Genomic DNA, 21,710 nt, shown 5'->3' on the forward strand with positions numbered 1-21,710 from the left:
ACCTTTCTGGTAGAAACACAAGTTAGCAGTTTTGAAACCTTCAAGTAAATGTTGGTTAGAGAAGATGGCTTCAAATTTTGGAAGAATGAGCTGAACTAGGAACAAAAATATGTGTAGACAGCTGTATAATGAGTTCGTTTATTCATTCAACATATGTTTATTGTACTTATGTGCCAGCTGCTGTTCTAGGCAGTGACCAGAACAAAACCTGGTTCTTATGGGACTTGGATTCAGTGGAAGGAGATAGCAAACAAGTATGTGATGTGTCTGATTGGGATAAGTACTAATAAACGCTGCATGGTTGCTATAGTTTAATTAGCTCAGTGAAGCAGTGGGAGATTTTTAGATTAAATAATATCTGAAATGTGCTAACCTAAAATTAAAATGTGGTTAATCAACCAGTTAAATGTTGCTGACAGTTTTTGGAATTACCATATTCCAGAATTTCCAGCATCTGGTGTCCCTTAGATCCTGGAGCGGCATTGTGATGTGGAGCAGAGTTTCAAAACCTTGGTTCTCAGTATTCTGCAGAAAAGCATTTGATGGTCGCGTAAGATTCTGTTTGGGGAATTCAGACATGTATTCATGGATAAAAGTCTTCACCTTCGAAATATCCTGTGGTCAAGAAATTTGTTTTATTTTCACTCGCCATTTCCCAAATACATTTTACCATGGGAGTGATGTATCGAACATAGTTTGAGAAGCATTAGTGTAATAGAATCTCAACTCTGCAGTGTACTGTTATGCAACCTCAGTAGCTTTTATTAGGTGGAAATAAGTCCTTGCCTTATAGGATACTTATGAAGCATATCTAAAAGAATGTGTGTGGAACCTCTAGCGCAGTTCCAGGTATTTGGTTGATTAACAGTTCATGTTAGCTCCTTTCTCTGATTGTTAATATATTTGCTTAGAAATAGTTATTATGTACAGAGATTGACAGTGTTCTCATTAATCTCTAAGTGTGACTTTTATCGACAGGAAACTGTGGAGATATAAATTTAGTACGTCTAGGTCCAGAAAAGTCTATTAACACTGAGGTCCTAAAATTCAGTTTGGACAGCCAAGTTAACCACAGAATGAGTAAGTACTGAATAAAGGTATATATTAATTGATTTCTGTTTCTTTTTGTATGGTAGAAAATGGCGGCATTAAAGGTAATTTGGAGACCCTAGAAGTAGTCTAGTTTTGAAAGCTGGTTTTTCTTCTCATTGTGTATGCATATGTGTGTATTTGTTAGAATTAGCAGTTTTATATCTTTTTTTTTTTTTTCTTTTTTAAAGAAAAAGACTTACCTTCTCATATTCAGGAGATGCATAGAAGAAAGGAGTTTCTGGATCACCAACTAGATGAACTTTCCCGCCAGCGTGCTTTATGCCGAGGTGGAAGGGAACTACAGGTATCTAAACATTTCTTGATCAGTGTTTTCTAATAGCTCGTGGATAAGCTAGTTGATGAGTATTTGATGCCATTCTTTCATTGTGGAATAGCATAATTCGTGTACAAAAACGTACACAGAAATGGTATGCCTTACATCAGGGGTTAAACTTTTTTCAAAAGAACAAAATAGTAAATATTTTAGACTTCGCAGGCCACGTGGAATCTGTTTTAGCCACTGAACGCCACTGTTAATAGCATGAAGGCAGAGTAGATAGCACGTAAGTGATGCCCCAAGGGTTGGCCTGCTTAAGCAGAAAGAGCATACCTGCAGTACCCTGAACAGAACTGAATCATACACAGTATTAAGAACTTATTGGACTTCCCTGGTGGTCCAGTGGTTAAGAATCTGCACTTACACTGAAGGGGGCTCGGGTTCGATCCCTGCCCAGGGAACTAGGGATCCCTCATGCCGCACAGTGTGGCCACCAAAAAAAGAATTTATCAAATTAACACCTCCTAATTGAAACATGGGGTGCTGGTTGTTGGGTTGCTGGATAATGAGCTGATGTTTAAAAACAGACCACAAGAGAAATCGAAATAGAGAAGTTTATTTTCACAGGTCTTGAAAAAGGTATAAGGCATGCCTTGAGGGCCATGGCAGGCAGGTCAAGGGAGAGTGCAGACAGAGAGAGGCAGGCCCTGGCGCACATGTCGTTATCAGAGTCCACGGGTGGTTCCCAGGCTAGGGCTGGATTGGCCAATTGTAACCGAAAGAGCAGGGTTTTGGTAAGTTGCTTGGAGGGCCTTATCTAAAGGGCATATAAGGGGAAGGCACTGGATGGCAGGGGAGACTGTTAATCACAAGAGCTTATGTTGGCTGGTGGCCTGGTGACTCCACGGGCTGCTGTCTAGGGCGTGCGTGTGTGTGAAGGGGCCTAGTGTTAGTCTGGGGTCTCTGCAGGCTGCTTGGCCAAACAAAATGGATGCCAGGGCAGCAGTACCATGGAGTAGCTTAGCGAAACTCTGACACACAGCAATACAGGAACACTGGTATAGAGAAAACACGCTGGGTGAATCAGTTTTTCATTGGTAAAGTACTGGCTCACCCTTCTGAAGTGTGAGGCAGTCCATTGGAAAGCATTTTAAAATGCTTAATTTTAATGATGGCATTCTGATTTTTTCCAGAGGCAAGAATTAGATGAAAAAATTGCCAGAGTTTCAAAAGAAAGGCAGGAGCTTGCTTCTAAAATTAAAGAGGTAAGTAGTTCACCCGTAGCATCTTCCTGGTATTACTTTTTCTTTTTTTAAATTATGAAATAGTTCAGACAACCTATGGTCTTTTCTCAATTACATTTAAAAATTGGGGGGAATTCCCTGGCTGTCCAGTGGTTAGGACTCTGTGCTTCCATTGCAGGGGGTGTGGGTGTGATCCCTGGTCAGGGAACTAGATCCCGTGTGCTGCAACTAAGAGCCCGCATGCCACAACTAAAAGATCCCTCATGCTGCAACTAAAGATCCCACACGCTGCGGGGAAGATCCCACATGCCACAACTAAGACCCAGCGCAGCCAAATAAATAAATAAATAAATAAATAAATAAATAAATATTTGAAAATACAGGGGAAAAAATTACATGTCTGAATTCAGGTAGAGTGACAGTGGCTGGGATGTGGCCCAAGAAATACAGGCACCTTTTTTCTCAGTTTTTGGCTGAAAGCATATACTCTTTTTACTTGTTTTTGATCACAAAAATCCTTCTATAACATGTATAACTTTTCCCAGTATTCTTTGGATATAAAAATGTCAACTGACATTTAGATCGGTCAAAGCTAGGATGAGCCAGGTGTGTACCCCGTCACCAGAATGCAGCCCTTAATGAAATGAATTGGGGGTCAGGGAAAGAGAGGGTAATAATACTCAACCGGTAAATGGTATTTGTATTTTTGAGCTGAGGTTTTTCTCTTCAATGTATTATTGACCTTCTCTGTGCGGCTAAATAAATATAATTGAACTTAATGCATATTTCCACTAGCAGTTTGTTTATTTAAATTAAAAATTATGTGGAAAGCTTTTTATTAAAACTTTAAGCTGAGCCCAAAATTAATCTTCCCACGTTTAAGGATGAAGTCCACGTTTACCGGTATTACGGTTTTTGCCACTGATCACGTTGTTCTGTGGGCCATTAAATTAATTGTACTTGGCAGTTTTACTCATTAGGTGGCTGAGAGGAGAGGTATGTGACAGTTGACATGTGAGCACCAGAAGGCCACAGTTGCCACCCTCTTCTCACATACATGCCTTGGCATCCATGGTTGAATCTATCATATGTTCAGGGATGATTCACGACAGCTTTTTCAGGAGGGGAAATAGGCTAACTGAATCTCTGATGAGAGTACTGGTTTATTAATTCGAGCACTGAATGAAATGCGTTGTGAGGTGTCATTCGTACTGTCAGTCTCCATCACAGTTTATTCCATTATAGTCTGGACCAAGGTTGTTGGATTCTACTGTGGAAGGAGAATGCTTGTCAGTTTCACAGGCGTTTTTGTTGGTACTAGCCCTTATAAAAGAGAGAACAATACTACGTACTTAAAAACTAACAGAAACGGGTATGTTCAGGCTTAGTTCTGATCCTGGTTTTACTCAGATAATTCCTTCACAACTCAGTAGAATTACTTAAATCTTTGCTTATTCTGATACCTTACCTCATACATCAGGCTGTAAGAATTGTAATCCACTTTGACCAAATTAAACCCTGAATAAATTTTTCTTAATGTGCTTATTAAATCATGTTCTGAGGTTAGACTCCACTGCAAAGTGTTCTTTCTGGTGGCTTCTGATTATCTTGAATGTTTTTGCTCTTTTCTAGGTTTGAGGTTCCTACCTAACATTTACTAGACATTATTCTGCCACATAAGAAGTGTAGTTAGGAATTTATATACCACTGAGTGTTGATTAACTTTTATTCTCTTAGGTTCAAGGACGCCCACAAAAGACACAGAACATCATCATCTTAGAGTCCCACATCATCTGCTGCACACTGAGCACGAGTGGTGGTTTGCTGCTCGAGGCTGCTTTCCGTGGGCAAGGGGGTGTCCCCTTTAGTTGCGTCATTGTTGATGAGGTCAGTAAGCAGTCGGCCATACAGCTTTGCCTAAGGAGTAAGGAGTAAGTCTTAGATGAAGAGTGGCTGCCGAGATGTTGACAAAGTGGTCTTTTTGCATCTGATTTTGACCTGCCATTACATGTGTATTCTCTTATGTTGAAATATGCTGCTAATGACCCACCACGATGAAAATTGCTTTTTCAGTATTGGGACTGTAGTCTTAGGGATTCCTGATTGTTCTTCATAAAATCCCTCCCAAGGATTATTCTAGCTCCTGCTTGGGGTATCTCTGCTTACCTTTTGAAGCATTTTTAATATAACTCTGGACTGCTCTGAGCCACCATATTTTCAGCTAACATCTTTATTCCTACTTCATTCATTGAGCAAACGTTTATTGGGTACCTACTGTTTGCCAGAATGTAGAGCCAGAAGACAAAAGAGATGGAAAATGAGGTACTGAGAACCCATCCAGGAGATCCAAGATCCAGTATTCACCAAAACGAAGGAATAGAAAAGATGGAAGTGATGAAATAATTGAAGGAAATGCCATTGAATTGAAAAGAAGCTTGAGTCTTGCAACTGAGGCGGCCTACTGAGGAACAACGAAGAGAGTGGGATGGGGGTGAGACGCACAGACACGCAGTCCCCTCAGGCATGTGCCCAGCAGGGACAAAGAAGACAAAGCGGGGGGCGGGGGGGCTTCCCTGGTGGCGCAGTGGTTGAGAGTCTGCCTGCCAATGCAGGGGACACGGGTTCGAGCCCTGGTCTGGGAAGATCCCACATGCCGCGGAGCAACTAGACCCGTGAGCCACAGCTACTGAGCCTGCGCGTCTGGAGCCTGTGCTCCGCCACAAGAGAGGCCGCGACAGTGAGAGGCCCGCGCACCGCGATGAAGAGCGGCCCCCACTTGCCGCAACTAGAGGAAGCCCTCGCATAGAAAACAAAGACCCAACACAGCCAAAAATAAATAAATAAAATAAAATAAAAAAATAAATTAAAAGTTAAAAAAAAAAAAAAAAAAAAAGACGACAAACCGGGGACATGACATGGCCCTTCTAGCTTATGGCTGCTTCCCAAGTGGTAGTGGCACCTGAGTGGCGGCTGACTTCAAAACGTGTGTGGGGGTTTTTTTTTCCCCCCCTCGGCGTTTAGAATGTTTTTGTTGTTTTGTTTTCTAACCAAAGAAAGTTCTTATTTTTGATCTTTGGTGCAGAAAGAGAAAGTGTATGTTTCTGAATGGTTACGACTCTTATGAATTGGATAGACTGTATATGGATAAATAAATAATAGAGAGAATTCTGATTATGTCCCATTCTGTCCTCTCGTACCAAGGCCGGGCAGTCTTGTGAAGTTGAAACTCTTACTCCGCTCATCCATCGCTGCAGCAAGCTCATCCTCGTAGGGGACCCTAAGCAGCTCCCTCCCACGGTCATCTCTGTGGTACGTGTCTTCACATTCGTGTTGCTTTAAAGTGGAAGGGGCTTGTTTGGGTTTTTCTGCTTTGGGGGGTGGGGCGGTCTTTCTTGGATCATCATCTCTTATTTGCTGGGAAAAACAGGGAACGGCTGAGAAAAGAGAACCACTGTTAACGAGCCTTCATAGTAAAAGTCTCCGGAAATGTTCCTTTGTTCATAATGTGCTTATGCGTGTGTGACAGGAGCAGTGTGAGTGTCACAGACCAGAAGTTTAGGAGGAGGACGTCCCATGTGCAGTGGGCTGTTCCTTTGGGAAAGGCAGTGTGCAGCTGTTCTAAGGGCTGTATCTGATTTATTTTAGTAACATAAACACCAAAACAGTAATAAAAGAAAAACTTTAAAAGCAAGGAAAAGAATCCAACCTCCCGGTTTATATTTAAATATGTGCAAACTTGAGGAAAACAGTATAAAGAGAAATTATTCATACAGTAACGTTTTCAATTTTAGGATTCTGTATCCTATAGCACAGGAAAATGCCGGCATCCCTCACATCCTCCGAAAGGGAAGGTGGTGAAAGGAAAGAGATGGTGGGCTGTGCCTGTGGGAAGATGAGCGCCAAAGTTGTGGTCCCCTTCACTTTGTTTCTTAAATCTCACTAAAGATGGCTCCTAGAAATGCACAGCAGAATCAGGATTCAGATGTTTTGGGTAATCTTCATATAGGTCTAGATGACGGTTTTGAAATTTAATGAAATTTGAGCATTTTACTGATACATAGATTATTTGTACAAATGTAGAGTAGTGGCTGCATGAACAGTCCCAGAGAACAGACCATTTTCACAGCATTTCTGTTACGTTATGGAAAGAAAGCAAGTTGTTTTTGTTATTATTGTTTTTTGACTTTGGAATCATCCAAATGATAGTGCAGTTCTTCGACGTCTGAACACTCGGGCGTGACTGTTGAAGGGAATAGCCTAGGAGCACCCACGTCCCTGAGTGAAAACCTTGTCCGTAGGGAAGAGCTGCTGCAGGGGACTCTGCTTGTGGAGAACCAGGAGGAGCCAACTCTGTCCTGCATGCTGTGGATAATACAGTCTTTCCGAAACGTACTGATTGAACTTCCTGAAGGGCCTTAGCATGTAGCTAGTGAAAAGGGGTTGTTGACAGGCTTCAGTTTTCCTGTCTACTTTGGTGATGGATTAAAAACAGCAGAAATGAGAAAAATCCATTTGGGCTTTTCTTGTTGTTGCAAAAATAATAGAGGCTTGTTGAGAAAATTTCAGAAAATAATTACAAAGTTAATTTTCTCAACATGCCTTTCTAACCCTAGGGATAATTACTATGAACAATTTAGTGAGTATTTGAACAGTTTGTGGGCATGTGTGTGTTGACTTTTTTTTCAGTCTGTGTTCATTGAGTGCCAGGCTAATTCAGGCACTGTTTTTAAGTTCTGGCATCAAGACAGTGATGAAAACAGACAAAAATCCCTGCCCTCGTGAAGCTGGCATTCTAGTGGGTAACAGACAGTAAATAAGTTACTGAATTCAGAATGTCAGATGGTTATAGGGAATGTATAAACCTGTGTATATGTATGTAGGTTTTGACCTTGTTTAAAGGTGGCAGAATCAGTCTGTACCACATTACCTTTTTTCCAGTCAGTAAATAGATCGGGAATATATGTTCATGTCAAAACATAAAAATCTCCATCATTTTGTAGGATGGACTCAGTTTTTTTTCTGGAAGTAGATGTGTTACCTCATATAAACCATTTTCTTTTTCCCCAGAGTGAAGTAAATGAGGTTTTAGCTAACTTGAATAGATAAACTTTGGGGGGTATAGATGAAATTGCCAAATGTCTACTAAAAATATTCCCTTTAATTATACAAACCTATTTAATATCACATATATAAATAATCACATATATAAATAATATAAATAAGAAGTAATGCCTATTTTCTCCACGCTGATAGTTTGTGAAACAGGTTTATGAAAACTTTGCACATACATCTTCAATGCTCATATTGTCAACATCACTCATAAAGATTGCATCATCTTAGTGGGTTTTCCAGAGCACATTCTTTGCTTCTGGATTATTTAAGATACAATACTTTTTGAATCTTGATATGATGCTACCATTGAAAAGTATATCCCAAGGCACGACCGTGATAACATTAAGAGAGTTTTCTTCATTTGTCAATTAAGTCACTGTGTTTCAGATCACAGGTTTGTAACCCTTTCTTGGATTTATGAAATCAACTTAGTTGCCTGTCTCCTCCACTAGAATGTAAGTCCTGTGACACTTGATCTTATCCACTGTAGACTCTCAGCACCCCAAGTTTTAGCTGCTCGGTATATGATGGATGCATGAAGAAATTGGTCTTTCAGAGGCTTATTTACAATGACATTCATTATTTTTAGTTGTGAGAGCATAGCCCAGAGATAATTGTTAAAATCTGTGTTACAGTTCTTTGCTGCTTTTATCATCGATTCTTTCAGGTGACCCCTGTTAGCACCAAAATAGCGACAGTTGTGGTCATTCACAAGATCACATCTCGTTCATAAGCAGTATGTGGGTTTTCTAAATAAGGAGAAAATACCTTAACTTTTGTAGTCAAGCTGCATGGTTTTTCTAGGGCTGGAGTCGGAAACATTTTCTTTCTCTGAATCTTTGGTTGTTGGTAATACCTTGTACCTCTTAGAGCTCAGTGACTGTTTTTTTAATAGTGGGAAAAGTACAAATGAATTCTTGGGAGATTATTGCTTTGTTTTCCTCCTTTCAGAAGGCCCAGGACTATGGCTATGACCAGTCGATGATGGCCCGCTTCTACAAACTTCTGGAAGAGAACGTGGAGCACAACGTGATTGGCAGGCTGCCTGTCTTACAGCTCACCGTTCAGTACAGGATGCACCCAGACATATGTCTCTTCCCTTCTAATTACGTTTATAACAGGAGCTTGAAAACAAATAGGTGAGTTCTGTTCATTGCATGTTCACCTGTTTTATTTGTAGGTTTGGCTGCTTAGGAAGAATAGCTCTTTTGTTGTGCTTTTAGGTCTTGTTATTAAAAGCATAAAGGTTTAATAATTTTAATTATAAAAGTCCTATTGATTGTAGCAAATGCAGATAAATGAAAAGAAAGGGAAAAACCGAACCCCTATTTATACTACCCAGAGGTAATCACTGGTAACGTTTTGTTATATCTACTTCCAGTCCTTGTACTATGCACATCATTTTTTTACTTTTTCTCTTTTTGGGGGGAAAAAAAAAGCACACCATGCTCTACATAGTATTCTGTAGCTTGCTTTTTTCACTTACTGTATTATGAGTAACTTTCCAATCATGATTGTTATATTTTAATTACGTGGGTCATTCTCCCTAGTACTACTAGAATAGAAATGAAATTCACTTGCTACCTTTCACTAAAATATGTTATTTAAAAGTATTTAATTTTATGTAAAAAGAAGGTCCTTCTTGTCCTCTTACTTTCCCTCGCTCTCTTCCCCAGAAAGAACAAATGGTAATGATAATCCTAAAACGTTTTCTCTTATAATTTGACTTGCATTCTAAATGGTGGCTGCTCTTTTGTAGATTGACAGAGACCATTCGGTGTTCATCTGAATGGCCATTTCAGCCCTACCTCGTGTTTGATGTTGGAGATGGTTCAGAAAAGCGGGATAATGAGTACGTTCTCCTTTTTCTTCAGTCCCCTCTGATGGTCCCAGAATTTTTATATAGTTTCTGTTCGTATTTAAATTCAAAATATTTTCCATATAAGTCTCTCTGCCTACTGCCAGTGCACAATCATTTTCTTTTAGCTGGGTTGATAACTTCACCTTTTCAATCATAAATTACTGATGTCTTTATATATTTCAGTCTTTTGATTTTTTTTTTTTTCTTAACTGGGTAATGGGGGTTATGTTACCTAACATGCGGTCAGCACTTCAGTAGATCCATGCTGAGATCACAACTGTGAGTAAAACAGACGTGGCCCCAGTGCAAGGCTGCTGTGGTCTTAACAGGGGAGACAGACATTAACCAGGCCATCACCGTGGTGATTAATGATTCTGGTTGGGTTAAGTACTGTGAAGGATAAGTACAGATACAGTTGAGTCAAGGTGTGAGGCAGAGGGTGGACAGTACTTTCAGCATGTTGGATTGTGAATCAGGTGGTTTGTGAATGACAGCGAAAAGGAGCAGTGGTTGCTAATTAGGAAGCACCTCAGAGGAGCCAGGGCTTCTTGTGAGAGAATAAAGGAAGAGGAGCCCGGAGGCTGCATTTGTTAGCACAGATAGAAATGCCACCCCTGTATCATGACGTATGAAGACATAGAAATTCCACCTCTGCGTCAGGAGAGAGCTGCAGAGCAAGTGGTGTCCTCCGTGAGAATAAGATATTAGTTAATAGCGGTGGAGGGAGGGGTCTCTCAGTGAAGAAGTTAGAAATACGGAGCAGTTGGCTGGGGGGCTGCTATTCCAGAGGGATTGTGAAGGTTGTAGTGGGGTCTGTTGGAATGGAGCAGAGGATTGAGAGTTTACCACATAAGTATTGTGGAGATGGATGGTCACGAGAAGAGTGTTGGCCTGATGAGAGGTGACCAAATAAAGATTTCAGGTATGGAAAAGAAAGCTAGCTGACTGGGTTGCCTGTACAGTACGTCTTGAAATTAGAATAGTGAGTATTTAAGGCTTTAAAGTGAGACAGATAAGGTAGCCTCGGGAATCAAGGTGCGAGTGCAGGGCATCCCCCAGCGTGCACACATGTTGCATTTGGTATGGTAATGAGGGAATGCATTGTAGTTCGGGAGATGAGTTGGGAGTGCAGGATGAGGCCAGCAAGGACAGAGGACGTGATCCTGCTGTAGGGCCCCGTGTTTGTTCATCTCTGGGGGCTGGGTCACATTTAGTCTGTGTGGCTGCCATCCTCTCAGTCATGCGGTGCATGGTCTGCATGGCCTGTGGTGGGGAATGCAGGAAGGTAGTACATCTGAAGCACTTTTCTCAGTGTTAGGAAGATAGTAAATCCTTAATGTTAGCTGTTCATTAGTCATATCTTCATTATTATTATGAGTACTTCCGTTCTCCCTGCGGCTATCCCTGTTTTAATAAATGAAGAAACTGGTGCCTAAGCATCACTTGACCCCAACCTCTTTTCTGTCATAGAACTTCGTGTTTCACTGGGCAGTTATTTTTATATTTATTCATATGTACAGTATTAATGGTCATTATAACAGCCTCTTTGAATCACTGCTGACTGAATAAAGATGAAACCTACCTATGTACCCTTTACTGTAGTGGAAAACAAAGTGGAACTTAGCTTAGCAATTGGACTGCTATTAGTTTTGATGTGTCGTATTTTTGTTTTCGTCTTATTTAGCTCATATGTAAATGTTCAAGAAATAAAACTGGTAATGGAAATAATTAAACTTATGAAAGACAAAAGAAAGGATGTTACTTTCCGAAACATTGGCATAATAACCCATTACAAGGCTCAGAAGATGATGATTCAGAAGAATTTGGACAAAGAGTTTGATGGAAAAGGGTGAGGCATCTCTATTTTTACAGATATTTCCAGTTTTTCTGTTGAATTAAAAAGAAGAAAGAGGGGATAGAAGGAAAGAAGAAAAGGAAACTTAACTCTAGGGAGTGGTCTTAGACCCTGGTAGTATAGAACAAGGAGACTAGGACCCTGGCTCCATAGACTTGTGCTGGGAGGGAGTGTGGTTACACTTGCAGCCCCTGTAGATGGAGTGCGTCCTGCCAGTTCAAATGTCATCACCGTTACACTTGACAATGGAAGTGACTGAGAAATTCTTCAGGCCTTTCCCTTTAGTTGGATGACTTGTTATCTGAATTCTAACTCTACTGAGAATCATGTATTCACATTTTCACTTAGAATAAAGTATTTAACCCTTTTAGTGCCTTCATGTATAGGGTGAAGATCATGTTTTTGTCTCCTTTATACCTCGACAGTAAAATTAAAAATTAAATATTGGAAATCCATTAACTCAAAAGTTTCTGCACCTAGAAACACACAAACTACCAAATTGACTCTAGAAATAAACAGAAACTTTGGATAGACCTATTAAATGTAAAGAGATTGAGTTAGTAATCACTTTCCAACAGAGAAAAACACAGGGCCAGGCTTCACTGGTGAATTCTGTCAAACATTAAGAATTAACACCAGTCCTTTGCAAATGCTTCCAAAAAATAGAAGGGAATACTTTCTAACTCATCTTACGGGGCCATTACCCTGATACCAAAGCCATGGAGACATCACCAGAAAAGAAAACTATGGACCAATATCCGTTATGAATATGGATGCAGAAATTCTCAACAAAATAATGGCAGCTGAACTCAACAGCATATTAAAAGGATTATTTACCACAATCAAGTGGAATTTATCTCAGGAATGCAAGGTTGGTTCAACATATGAAAATCAGTCAGTGTGATATACCATATTAAAGGGGGGAAACCCCACATGATGGTGAGCATCTGAATAAATGTGGAAAAGACATTTGACTGAATGCAGCAACCTCTCATGATAAAGATAGTCAACAAACTAGGAATAGAAGGGAACTTCCTCAACCTAATAAAGAGCATCTATGAAAAACCCACAGCTAAAACATCATACGTGATGCTAAGATTAAAAGCTTTCCCCCTGTGATCAGGAAGGAAGCCTCCTCTCACTGCTTCTGTTGCAGCACTGCATTAGACGTTCTATGCGGAGCAGTTAAGCAAGAAAAGGAAAGAAATGGCATCCATATTTGAAAAGAAGAAGCAAAAGTGTCTCTTCACAAATGGCATAATCTGGGACTTGCCTGGTGGTCCAGTGGTTAAGACTCCGTGCTTCCACCGCAGGGGGCATGGGTTTGATCCCTGGTCAGGGAACGAAGATCCTGCACGCCGCGTGGCCAAAAAAACCACCAAAAACCAAAAAAACAAAACCAACAAAAAAAAAAACAAATGGCATACTCTTACATATAGAAAACCCTTAAAAAATCTATGCAAACTACTGGTCCTTATAAACAAGTTCAGCAGAGTTGTAGGGTACAAGATCAGTATACAAAAATCAGCTGTATTTCTGGACACTATAGAGAAATCTGAAAAGGAAAATTTTTTAAAATTCCATTTATACTAGCATCATAAAGAACAAAATACTTAGGAGTAAATGTAACCAAAGAAGTGTGAGCTCATACACAGAAGGACAAAACGTTGTTGAAAGAATTTAAAGAACTAGATAAATGTAAAGCCATTTCATGTTCATGGATCGGAAGACTTAATATTGTTAAGATGGCACCATTCCCCAGGTTGATCTACAGATTCATTGTTATCTCTGTCAAGATTCCAACTACCTTTTTTTACAGAAATGGACAAGCTTATTCTAAAATTCACATGGAAGTGCAAGAGACCCTAAATAGCTTGACAGAGAGCAATGTTGGAGGGCTCACACTTCCCTCTTTCAAAATTTACTACAAAGCTGTCAACACTGGTACTGTCATAAGGGTAGATAGACATATAGACCAATAGAGTAGAAGTGAGATTCCAGAAATAAATCCATACATTTATGGCCAGTTGATTTTCAACAAGGGTGCCAAGCCTATTCATTGGGGAAAGAATAGTTTTTCAACAAATGGTGCTGGAATAACTGGATATCCACATGCAAAAGAATGAATTTTAGACCCCTGTCTCACACTGTATACAATAATTAACTCAAAATGAATTAGAGCCCTGAGTCTAAGAGACAAAATTATGAAACTTATAAGGAAACAAAGGTAAATTTATATGACCTCAGATTAGGCAACAGATTCTTAGCTATGATACCCAAGCACAAGTAACCAAAGGAGAAGTAAATTGGCCTTCTTAAAAATTAAAAGCTTTTGTGTTTCAAAGGACACACTATCAAAAGAGTGAAAAGTCAACACACAGAGTGGGAGAAAATACGTGCAAAATATTTATCTGATAAGTCATATCCGGGATATATAAAGAACTCATACAACTTAATAAAATGATAATCTAACTTTTTAAGTGGGCAGAGGATGTGAATAACATTTCTCAAAAGAAGATAAAAATCCAACAGGCACATGAAAAGCTGTTCCACATCATTTGTCATTAGGGAAATGCAAATCAAAACCACAGTGAGGAGATATCATTTCACACCCACCAAGATGACTATCATTACAAAAAAAAAAAAAACAATAACAAGTTCTGGCAAGGATGTGGAGAAATTGGAATACATACACATTGCTGGTGAGAAACTGTAGAAAACAGTTTGGCAGTTCCTCCTAAAGTTGAACATAGAATTACCACGTGACCCAGCAATTCCACTCCTAGATACATACCTGAAAGAATTGAGAAAGGGTTCACACAAAAGCTTGTACGTGAATGTTCGTAGCAACATTATTCATGATAGTCAAAAAGTGGAAACAACCCAAATGTCGAAAATTTGTACATAGGTGAAAAATAAACTGTGTATCTGTACAGGCTAATAGTCGTAGGAGGAATGAAGTACTGTTACAGTCTACGACACGGATGAACCTTGAAAACATGCTAGGTGAAGGAAGCCCAACACAAAAGGTCCCATATTTTACGATTCCATTTATATGAAATTTCCCATATAGAAAAGTCCATAGAGACAGACAGTAGATTAGTGGTTGCCAGGGCCTGGGGAGGGGGAGATAGAGACTGATGGCTGATAGGCACAGGGCTTCTCTCCTGGGTGATGGATACGCTATGAAATTAGATAGCGGTGATGGCTGTACACCGTAGTGAATGACTCAACACCACCAAATGGTGTACTTTAAAATGGTGAATTTTGTGTTACGTGAATTCTATTCCAATTTAAAAAGATAGCATTAAAAAAGTATCTAAGAAATACTACTGTATAAATATGTATATTTAATAATTATCTTTTGTCAGTAAATATGTTTCTCTCTTCGTAAATAGGCCAGCAGAAGTAGATACCGTGGATGCCTTCCAGGGTCGTCAGAAAGATTGTGTTATTGTTACATGTGTCAGAGCAAATGCCATGCAAGGCTCAATTGGGTGGGTAACTGTCATTATTGATTCTTTGCTTGTTTATGATCCAGAGTTAGATCTTTTTTTTTTTTTTTTTTTTTTAATTTGTATTTATTTATTTATTTATTTATTTTTGGCTGTGTTGGGTCTTCGTTCCTGTGCGAGGGCTTTCTCTAGTTGCGGCGAGCTGGGGCCACTCTTCATCGTGGTGCGCGGGCCTCTCACTGTCGCGGCCTCTCTTGCTGCGGAGCACAGGCTCCAGACGCGCAGGCTCAGTAGTTGTGGCTCACGGGCCTAGTCGCTCCGCGGCATGTGGGATCTTCCCAGACCAGGGCTCGAACCCGTGTCCCCTGCATTGGCAGGCAGATTCTCAACCAGTGCGCCACCAGGGAAGCCCCCGAGTTAGATCTTTTTAATCACTGTTAGAGAATACCATCGTTTGCTCTATTTTCTTATATAAAAAATTGAGTAATATCTTGAAGGTTTCTTTTTTAAGTTGTGAAGTTGATCCACTGTTAGGTCTGCTTCTCTTGGTACCTTGTGTATTAACCCATGTCACAGTGTGAATCTGTTTTTTCACTTGATAAGAGTGAAACAGATTATTGAATCCGGTATATTTTGCAGGGGCATGTTCCTCTCCATGGTATGTGTCATCATTGATCTACTATCATATTTTTAGGATCTTTTAAGGCTTAAAAATCATACCATTAAAATTTCCAATATCTCATCCAAGTCAAAATAGGAAATCGACAGACAGGTGCATCACTTTGAAAGAAAGCACTGGGCATCTTGTTTGTTTGCTGTCCTTAATGGGAATTGCTTCTGTGCCAGGTCCTGCACCATGACCTTAAAGCAGGAGCCCAAGAAAAGCTGTCTGAAACGCCTGTGTCTCACCTACACTGACATGCCGAGTCATTCTGAAGAAAGAAGTAACTTTTTTTTTTTCCTTCCGTTGCTTAGGTTTCTGGCAAGTTTGCAGAGATTGAATGTCACCATCACACGAGCCAAGTACAGCCTCTTCATCCTGGGACATTTGAGGACCCTGATGGTAGGTACATTCTAGAGAACCAGAGAACTCCGGAGTTTGCCCATCATGACTGATACCGGGTTGAGGTTTTGTTTTTATTTTTCATCAAAGTGGAATGATTTCGAGGCTACAGACAATAATGAGCCTCTTCCCCCCTGGTTGTTATGTCCTCCAGCAGCTTCTTCCTGGGAGCTTTTGTAATGCCTCAACCGCTCACCCTTTCTTAGCCCAAGACCCAGGTATCCGTAGTTTACTCTCAAGATGACCTTTAAAAAAAATTGTATCCACATCGTAGAATTGTTAGGAAGACATGTAAACCCATATATGTAAAGTGCTAGAAGATTGGTTAGCACTTAGTAAACACTCAGTAAATGTGGCTATTAGCCTAGCTTCATGCCAGAGAGAGGGGGAATGTGCAGGGAAGTGCTTGGATCTTCATTTCTGTCTTGGCACTCAGAGCAGCACTGCTTGCTATTTCCCTTGAGGGGTGAGTGGCATCGGAGCTCCTCCATCAGTACAGATACTCCTCTAGAAGGAGGGGCAAGTTTACATCTGTGGTCGACAAATAGTGCAGCTTAATTTGGTGAATCACAGCTAGATAAAGCATATATTTGCTGCCTGTCTCATTAGGTGTAATAACTCAGTTTCTCTAATTTCTGTATTTAACAGAGTCACTGGTTTATCTCAGGAGAGGTGCCAACTCAGTAGGTTTTTCCCCTGTTTTGGTTAGTTCCACCAGAGGGCGCACAAATACAATCTTTCTCATTCAACTCTTACCTAGATCTGTGGTCTTCAACCTTTGTTGTTTGTGTACCCCCTTGAAAGAATGTTTAAAAGCTGTGTATCCTCCGTTTTTAAGTTTATATTGAAAATTTTTTATCGTAAGTGTTGATAAAGATTTTGTTTCTAATGTATTGTAAACATTTGACATTTAAAAATAAAGCTATTAAAAATAAATCCATTATGCCACTCTTAAATATATCCAGTGGAATAGAGAGCAGTGTTATTCTTTCTGCTCTTTAAAATTGAATTGCCATTTATACTGTTTAGGATAAAATTCAGTGGGGGTAGTTTATATATTTTCATAATTAAAAGCCTTTCTGTTAATATGACTGTTAGGCTTTTCTGCCACAAAAAATTTACATGTAAATTTGGAAGTTTAAAGAATTGGTTTTCATAACTATTTGGGGAAACTGTGTGAAGGGTGCGTGGAACCTCTGTACTGTTTTGGTAACTTCCTGTGAATCTATAGTTACCTCAAAGAGTTTTTTAAAAAATTATTTTTCCTGTGACCATAAGGATCTGAGTATTAACGAACGATATCTTGTCAGTTGAGTAATGTATTAATAGTTATTATTTTCACACAGTTGAATTTTGATAATGTTCAAACCCGAAAAGTAAAATGTTTATAGAGCTGTGTCTCTTAGATGCCCTGATAGCGGGAGCCTTCATGGGCACCCCTCTGTTTACCACCCCCTCTATTTGACACCCAGGCGTGTTTACCTCCCCTAGCCGTGCGCCCTGTGGTCAGATTTGGGACAGGTGAGAGTTGTGGTGGTTGTGAAGGATGGAGTGGAAGGGCAGAAAAGCCCCAGGAGGACATAGGGAACTGGGGTTTGGAAGCTGAGGTTTGGAAATTGATTCCCAGAAAACGTTCTCACATCCCCCCGAGGAAGTCTCTGTGAGCCCCGGAGTCACCGTCACGCAGATTTGAAGCCCACTGACATCTAGCTGCGGTATAGACGTTATTATCTTCACTCTGGGAAGCCAGTGTGACAAAAAGAGACCGACAGAACAGAATAGAAAAACTTGCAGTTTATCGTTTGGACCTTGCAATCCAACTTAACGTATTTGTCCTTGGGCTTCCCCCCACCCCAGCCTCTTTTTTTTTTTTTTTTTTTGGTTCTTCAGCCCAGTTTCCCTTATGGAGATGGAATCAGTGATTAAGGCACTTGGTTTCCTCTGAGAAATCAAGACTAATAGCTCCTTCTCAGAAATGTTTTTGTGATCTAGGGATTGGATTAAACAGCAAGTTTAGGTGCAGTAGAATTGGCAGAAATAGCAGCAAGGCCATCTGCTTTACATCTGCATTCCAGCCACAGGGTAGGACTCTCAAGAGCTCTCCTGAGTCAGGGAGATCGGAGCCTGGTACTGCTCATATGCACCTTCCTGGTGCATGCGGTCACCGTACCGTGCACTTGATTTGCACGACTTACTTTAAAAGACCCTGTGAGGCCTGCATTGCCGGCATAGTTTATCAAATCCAAGAAGCCATTAGTTATATAATGGGCATCATTATTTTATGTTCTACTATTGAACTGTGACACTTTATTTTCACTTAGAATTTTTGTTTTATAGTTACTGAAAGAACTTTTTTAGACTTTAGACAGATTTTTATTGGGTTGGCCAGAAGGTTCATTTGGGTTTTTCTGTAACATCTGAATGAACCTTTTTGGCCAACCCAGTGTCATACCACTCTTGTTCATACATAGGAAATATAGCAAAATAGATGGACTAAGATACCCCTGAAAGCATCTCACTTTCAGACTAACACTCTGGTCGTCCCCATTCACCATCCCATTTACCCTTGCTCACGCTCGAACCGTTCCCTGTGCAGTCAGAGGCGTCTCATGAGACGACCCCACTGTGGTCCCCGGGGTTTCTTCCAACTTCTGATCTCCATTCTCCAAGTTGTAGTGCTGGTACTTTCTTGTCTTATCAGAGGATGTCTGTGGAAAGATTTTTCAGGCAAGAGCCAGGACTCATTCTTTTTAAAAGCGGTTTGTTGGCTAAAAGTCAAGAGGTTGTAGTCACCCAGCCATGAATTCCTCCAGGATTACATACATGGAAACTGCTGCCTGGCCAAGAGGCACCCCAAAGTCAGAAATGGTAAAACGTGAAAATAAAGGGCATTTTATTTTTTTTCAAAGCGCATTTTAGAGTCATCTAAATAAAATACTATTCATACTTTACAGTGAGGAAACAGGCTCAGAGAGGTCAAGTGACTTGACCAAGGTCACACAGCAGGTCAGTACTGTGTATGCAGCTTCACTGCTGTACCCTTACCCACCTTCATGAGTAGTGCAGGAGCCCCCATGAGGGGAGCTATCCTTTTCTTCTCTTTCCTTCAGTCTCCGTCTTTTTTCCTCCCTCATACTCTCTCTTTCTTCTGTCTAAAGAGGCCCAAGTTCTGATGGTTGTAAAGAAGCAATTTATTGCTGAGGAAACTCTAAAAGGAAGAGAGGAGAGATGCGTGAGTTGGGTTTTTGTTTTGTTTTGTTTTTCCCTTTAGATGTGCTTTTCATAACTTAAGCTCTTCTAGAAAAGAGACAAAAGTGGGACAATATCCTTGGAATAGTTATCTCAGCGGATTAAGATGGTTTAGCCCTTTGGAGTTTGGGAAAGCCTTTGGGAGCTTGATGAAAGCTATGGACCTCTTTCTAGAACAGTCAGCATGCACTCAAAAGTTAGAGCTTTCTGAAACCAAGCCTTCCCCTTCCAGAATGTTAGCCTTGGCCGGAGGCAGGCAAGACTCTAGGATCAGCAGTGTCAAGGGAACTCGGTGGGATGACGCAGCCCTTCTGTGTCCGTGTTGTCCGGGATCCTAGCCCTGGTCACATGCGGCTGCTGAGCACTTGCAATGTGGCTGGTGCAACTGAGGAAATGAATGTTTAATTTTGCTTAATTGAAGTTTAGATATAGCTACATGAGGCTACCGGCAGTTGGTACAGATTTGCATGACAGCTAATTCACTACGTGGCCTGAGTAACAGTGGTAAAATGGTGGAAGTTCTTTCTTAGAGGTGGTGCCCAGTGTTCTTTTCTAGCAGCGTGGCTTTATCGTTCTGTATCCCACCTTATTTTTCCTTTCAGCCTTGTCTAACGAGTAGTGGATTCTTGAGAATCTGTTCACGAAAGTATACTTACTGTTTGTTCAGAAGTGAAAACTGGAACCTCTGCTTCCCAAGCATATGAGTGTTTCTTTGGGATGTAATTTTCTTCCTTCTCTTTGTTTCAAGGAAAACCAGCATTGGAATCACCTGATTCAGGATGCACAGAAGCGTGGTGCCATTATTAAGACGTGGGACAAAAACTATAGACACGATGCAATGAAGATTCTGAAACTCAAGCCCGTACTGCAGAGAAGTCTGACTCACCCTCCTGCTGTCGCCCCAGAGGTGTCCACACCCCAGGGCGGAGTGCCCAGCAACAAGCTAGACAGTGAATTTGCCAAGATGTCCTTTGCTTCTTCCCCGTACCCCTCACCCTCTGACTCCAAAGAAGCCACTGTCACTGTTACTGCAAAGGACCCTGAAAGGCCACCCATTCAGGACCGGCTTCGGGACCCACGACTGCTTAGGAGGATGGGCTTGGGCTGTGAAGCCAAAGGGAAATGCCTCAGTGAGCTGCAGCCCTCGAGCCCCCAGTATCCCGGAGCAACGCCTCCCTTGGGAGAGCCAGGCTTCCCCGGAAGTCACCAGGATCCGACCAGTATCGGGCAGCAGCCCCCCGCCAAGGGAGCTGCTGTGAACAACCACAGTCCTCACGCGCAGTGCGACGCTCCAGCTGCTGGTACCAACGCTTCCACGAGTAAACGTGCCCAGGAAGGGGGGGCACTCAGCCACAGGGGGGAGACCAGGGCCTTCACTGAGGGGGATCAGGAGAGGCGTGGCTCTCTGAGCCACCACACAAAGAGGAACTCAGGCTGGGACGAGGGGGGACTGGAGGAGGAGGACAGTAGCTTAAAGAAGAGGAGGCTTTTATAGTGGAGCCAAATGAGACTGTCAGCCACAGCGTTACTGCAGACTTCGGATGACCAGCTAGTAGGACTGTCCAGATAAGATTACTTTTTTCCTTAAAGGAGTTTGTGTGCTGTTGGAAAACAGAAAATGTATCCTAACACATGGGCCTCTTGGTCGTCTTCAGTACTTTTTGTCAGTTGCAAAAGCTTTCAGAAGGCATTTGTGTATCAGTAATAATGTCCTCGAAGTCGAAGACTTCAAATGTTGATCTCTTGTTCTTCTGTAGAAAAGGTCAGACTGGAGAGGATGCTGTAAAAGTTGGAATGTATATTTGTATAGCAAATAACAGAATCCTTTTAAAATTTAATCCGGTAGACAGCTTTTCTTTCCCCTGCTTAAAATGTTAATCATTTTCAACGGAACAAACCTTATATTTTAAAAAAACAAAAGGTGGGAGGAGGGCAGGTCCTTTCAAAGATTGTTGTAGCAAACAGACGTCTTTAACAGCCAAGGCGGCCTGAGAGAAGCGAGTCAGTGCACTGGGTCAGATGCCTCTCGTCCTGTTAAACCAACTGGAGTGTCCTGGGCAAGACCCTGGGAAGCAAAGCTCTGTTAGGTGAAGTTCCACTCATGCACCTTTTTAGACGAGGCACCCTGGCACAGGATATTACATTTCTGTGACGAGTTCGTCTGCCTATTGTAGTGAGCACATAGTTCTCTAGCTAAAATTCTCATTCTTCGTGAGATGCAAGAATGTGAAATGAAAGAATAATTCTTGAAATGTCATTCAGATGCCCCCAGCATATTGTGAATTTCCTGCAACTGGTGGGTTACAAATCCAGTGGTTGCCAAGTATTAGATCAGTGCTGGGGTGGCTTGTGGAAGCCTGTAGATCGCCAAGAGAATCCAACTCATGAAAAGCTGGATGTTTAGCATCTTCCCAAGGGATTCTGGTCACCGGGCAGCTTGGGAACCAGATAGGGCAGACCAGATACAATAGTTTAGGCAGGAGAGAAACATCCTCTAAAAAG

General features: G+C 41.2%; 1 protein-coding gene across 2 annotated transcripts in view; it reads left to right on the forward strand.

Moving 5' to 3' along the window:
* The window catches only part of SETX (senataxin), an 81,073-nt gene extending 60,027 nt beyond the window's left edge, over positions 1–21,046 (forward strand). The window contains exons 16-26 of one of the 2 annotated variants that reach the window (XM_068552980.1): positions 979–1,080; positions 1,281–1,396; positions 2,563–2,634; positions 4,351–4,500; positions 5,815–5,922; positions 8,677–8,864; positions 9,485–9,577; positions 11,271–11,435; positions 14,840–14,938; positions 15,872–15,959; positions 19,957–21,046. In XM_068552980.1, coding sequence (XP_068409081.1) covers positions 979–1,080; positions 1,281–1,396; positions 2,563–2,634; positions 4,351–4,500; positions 5,815–5,922; positions 8,677–8,864; positions 9,485–9,577; positions 11,271–11,435; positions 14,840–14,938; positions 15,872–15,959; positions 19,957–20,703 — 1,928 coding nt within the window. In that variant the 3' untranslated portion in view covers positions 20,704–21,046. The remainder of the gene's footprint in view (positions 1–978; positions 1,081–1,280; positions 1,397–2,562; positions 2,635–4,350; positions 4,501–5,814; positions 5,923–8,676; positions 8,865–9,484; positions 9,578–11,270; positions 11,436–14,839; positions 14,939–15,871; positions 15,960–19,956) is intronic. The other variant, XM_068552981.1, reaches the window with a different exon arrangement.
* The last annotated feature ends 664 nt before the right edge of the window (positions 21,047–21,710 follow it).

The sequence above is a fragment of the Eschrichtius robustus genome, chromosome 10, assembly GCF_028021215.1.
Source record: "Eschrichtius robustus isolate mEscRob2 chromosome 10, mEscRob2.pri, whole genome shotgun sequence".
In the NCBI taxonomy this organism is placed as follows: domain Eukaryota; kingdom Metazoa; phylum Chordata; class Mammalia; order Artiodactyla; family Eschrichtiidae; genus Eschrichtius; species Eschrichtius robustus.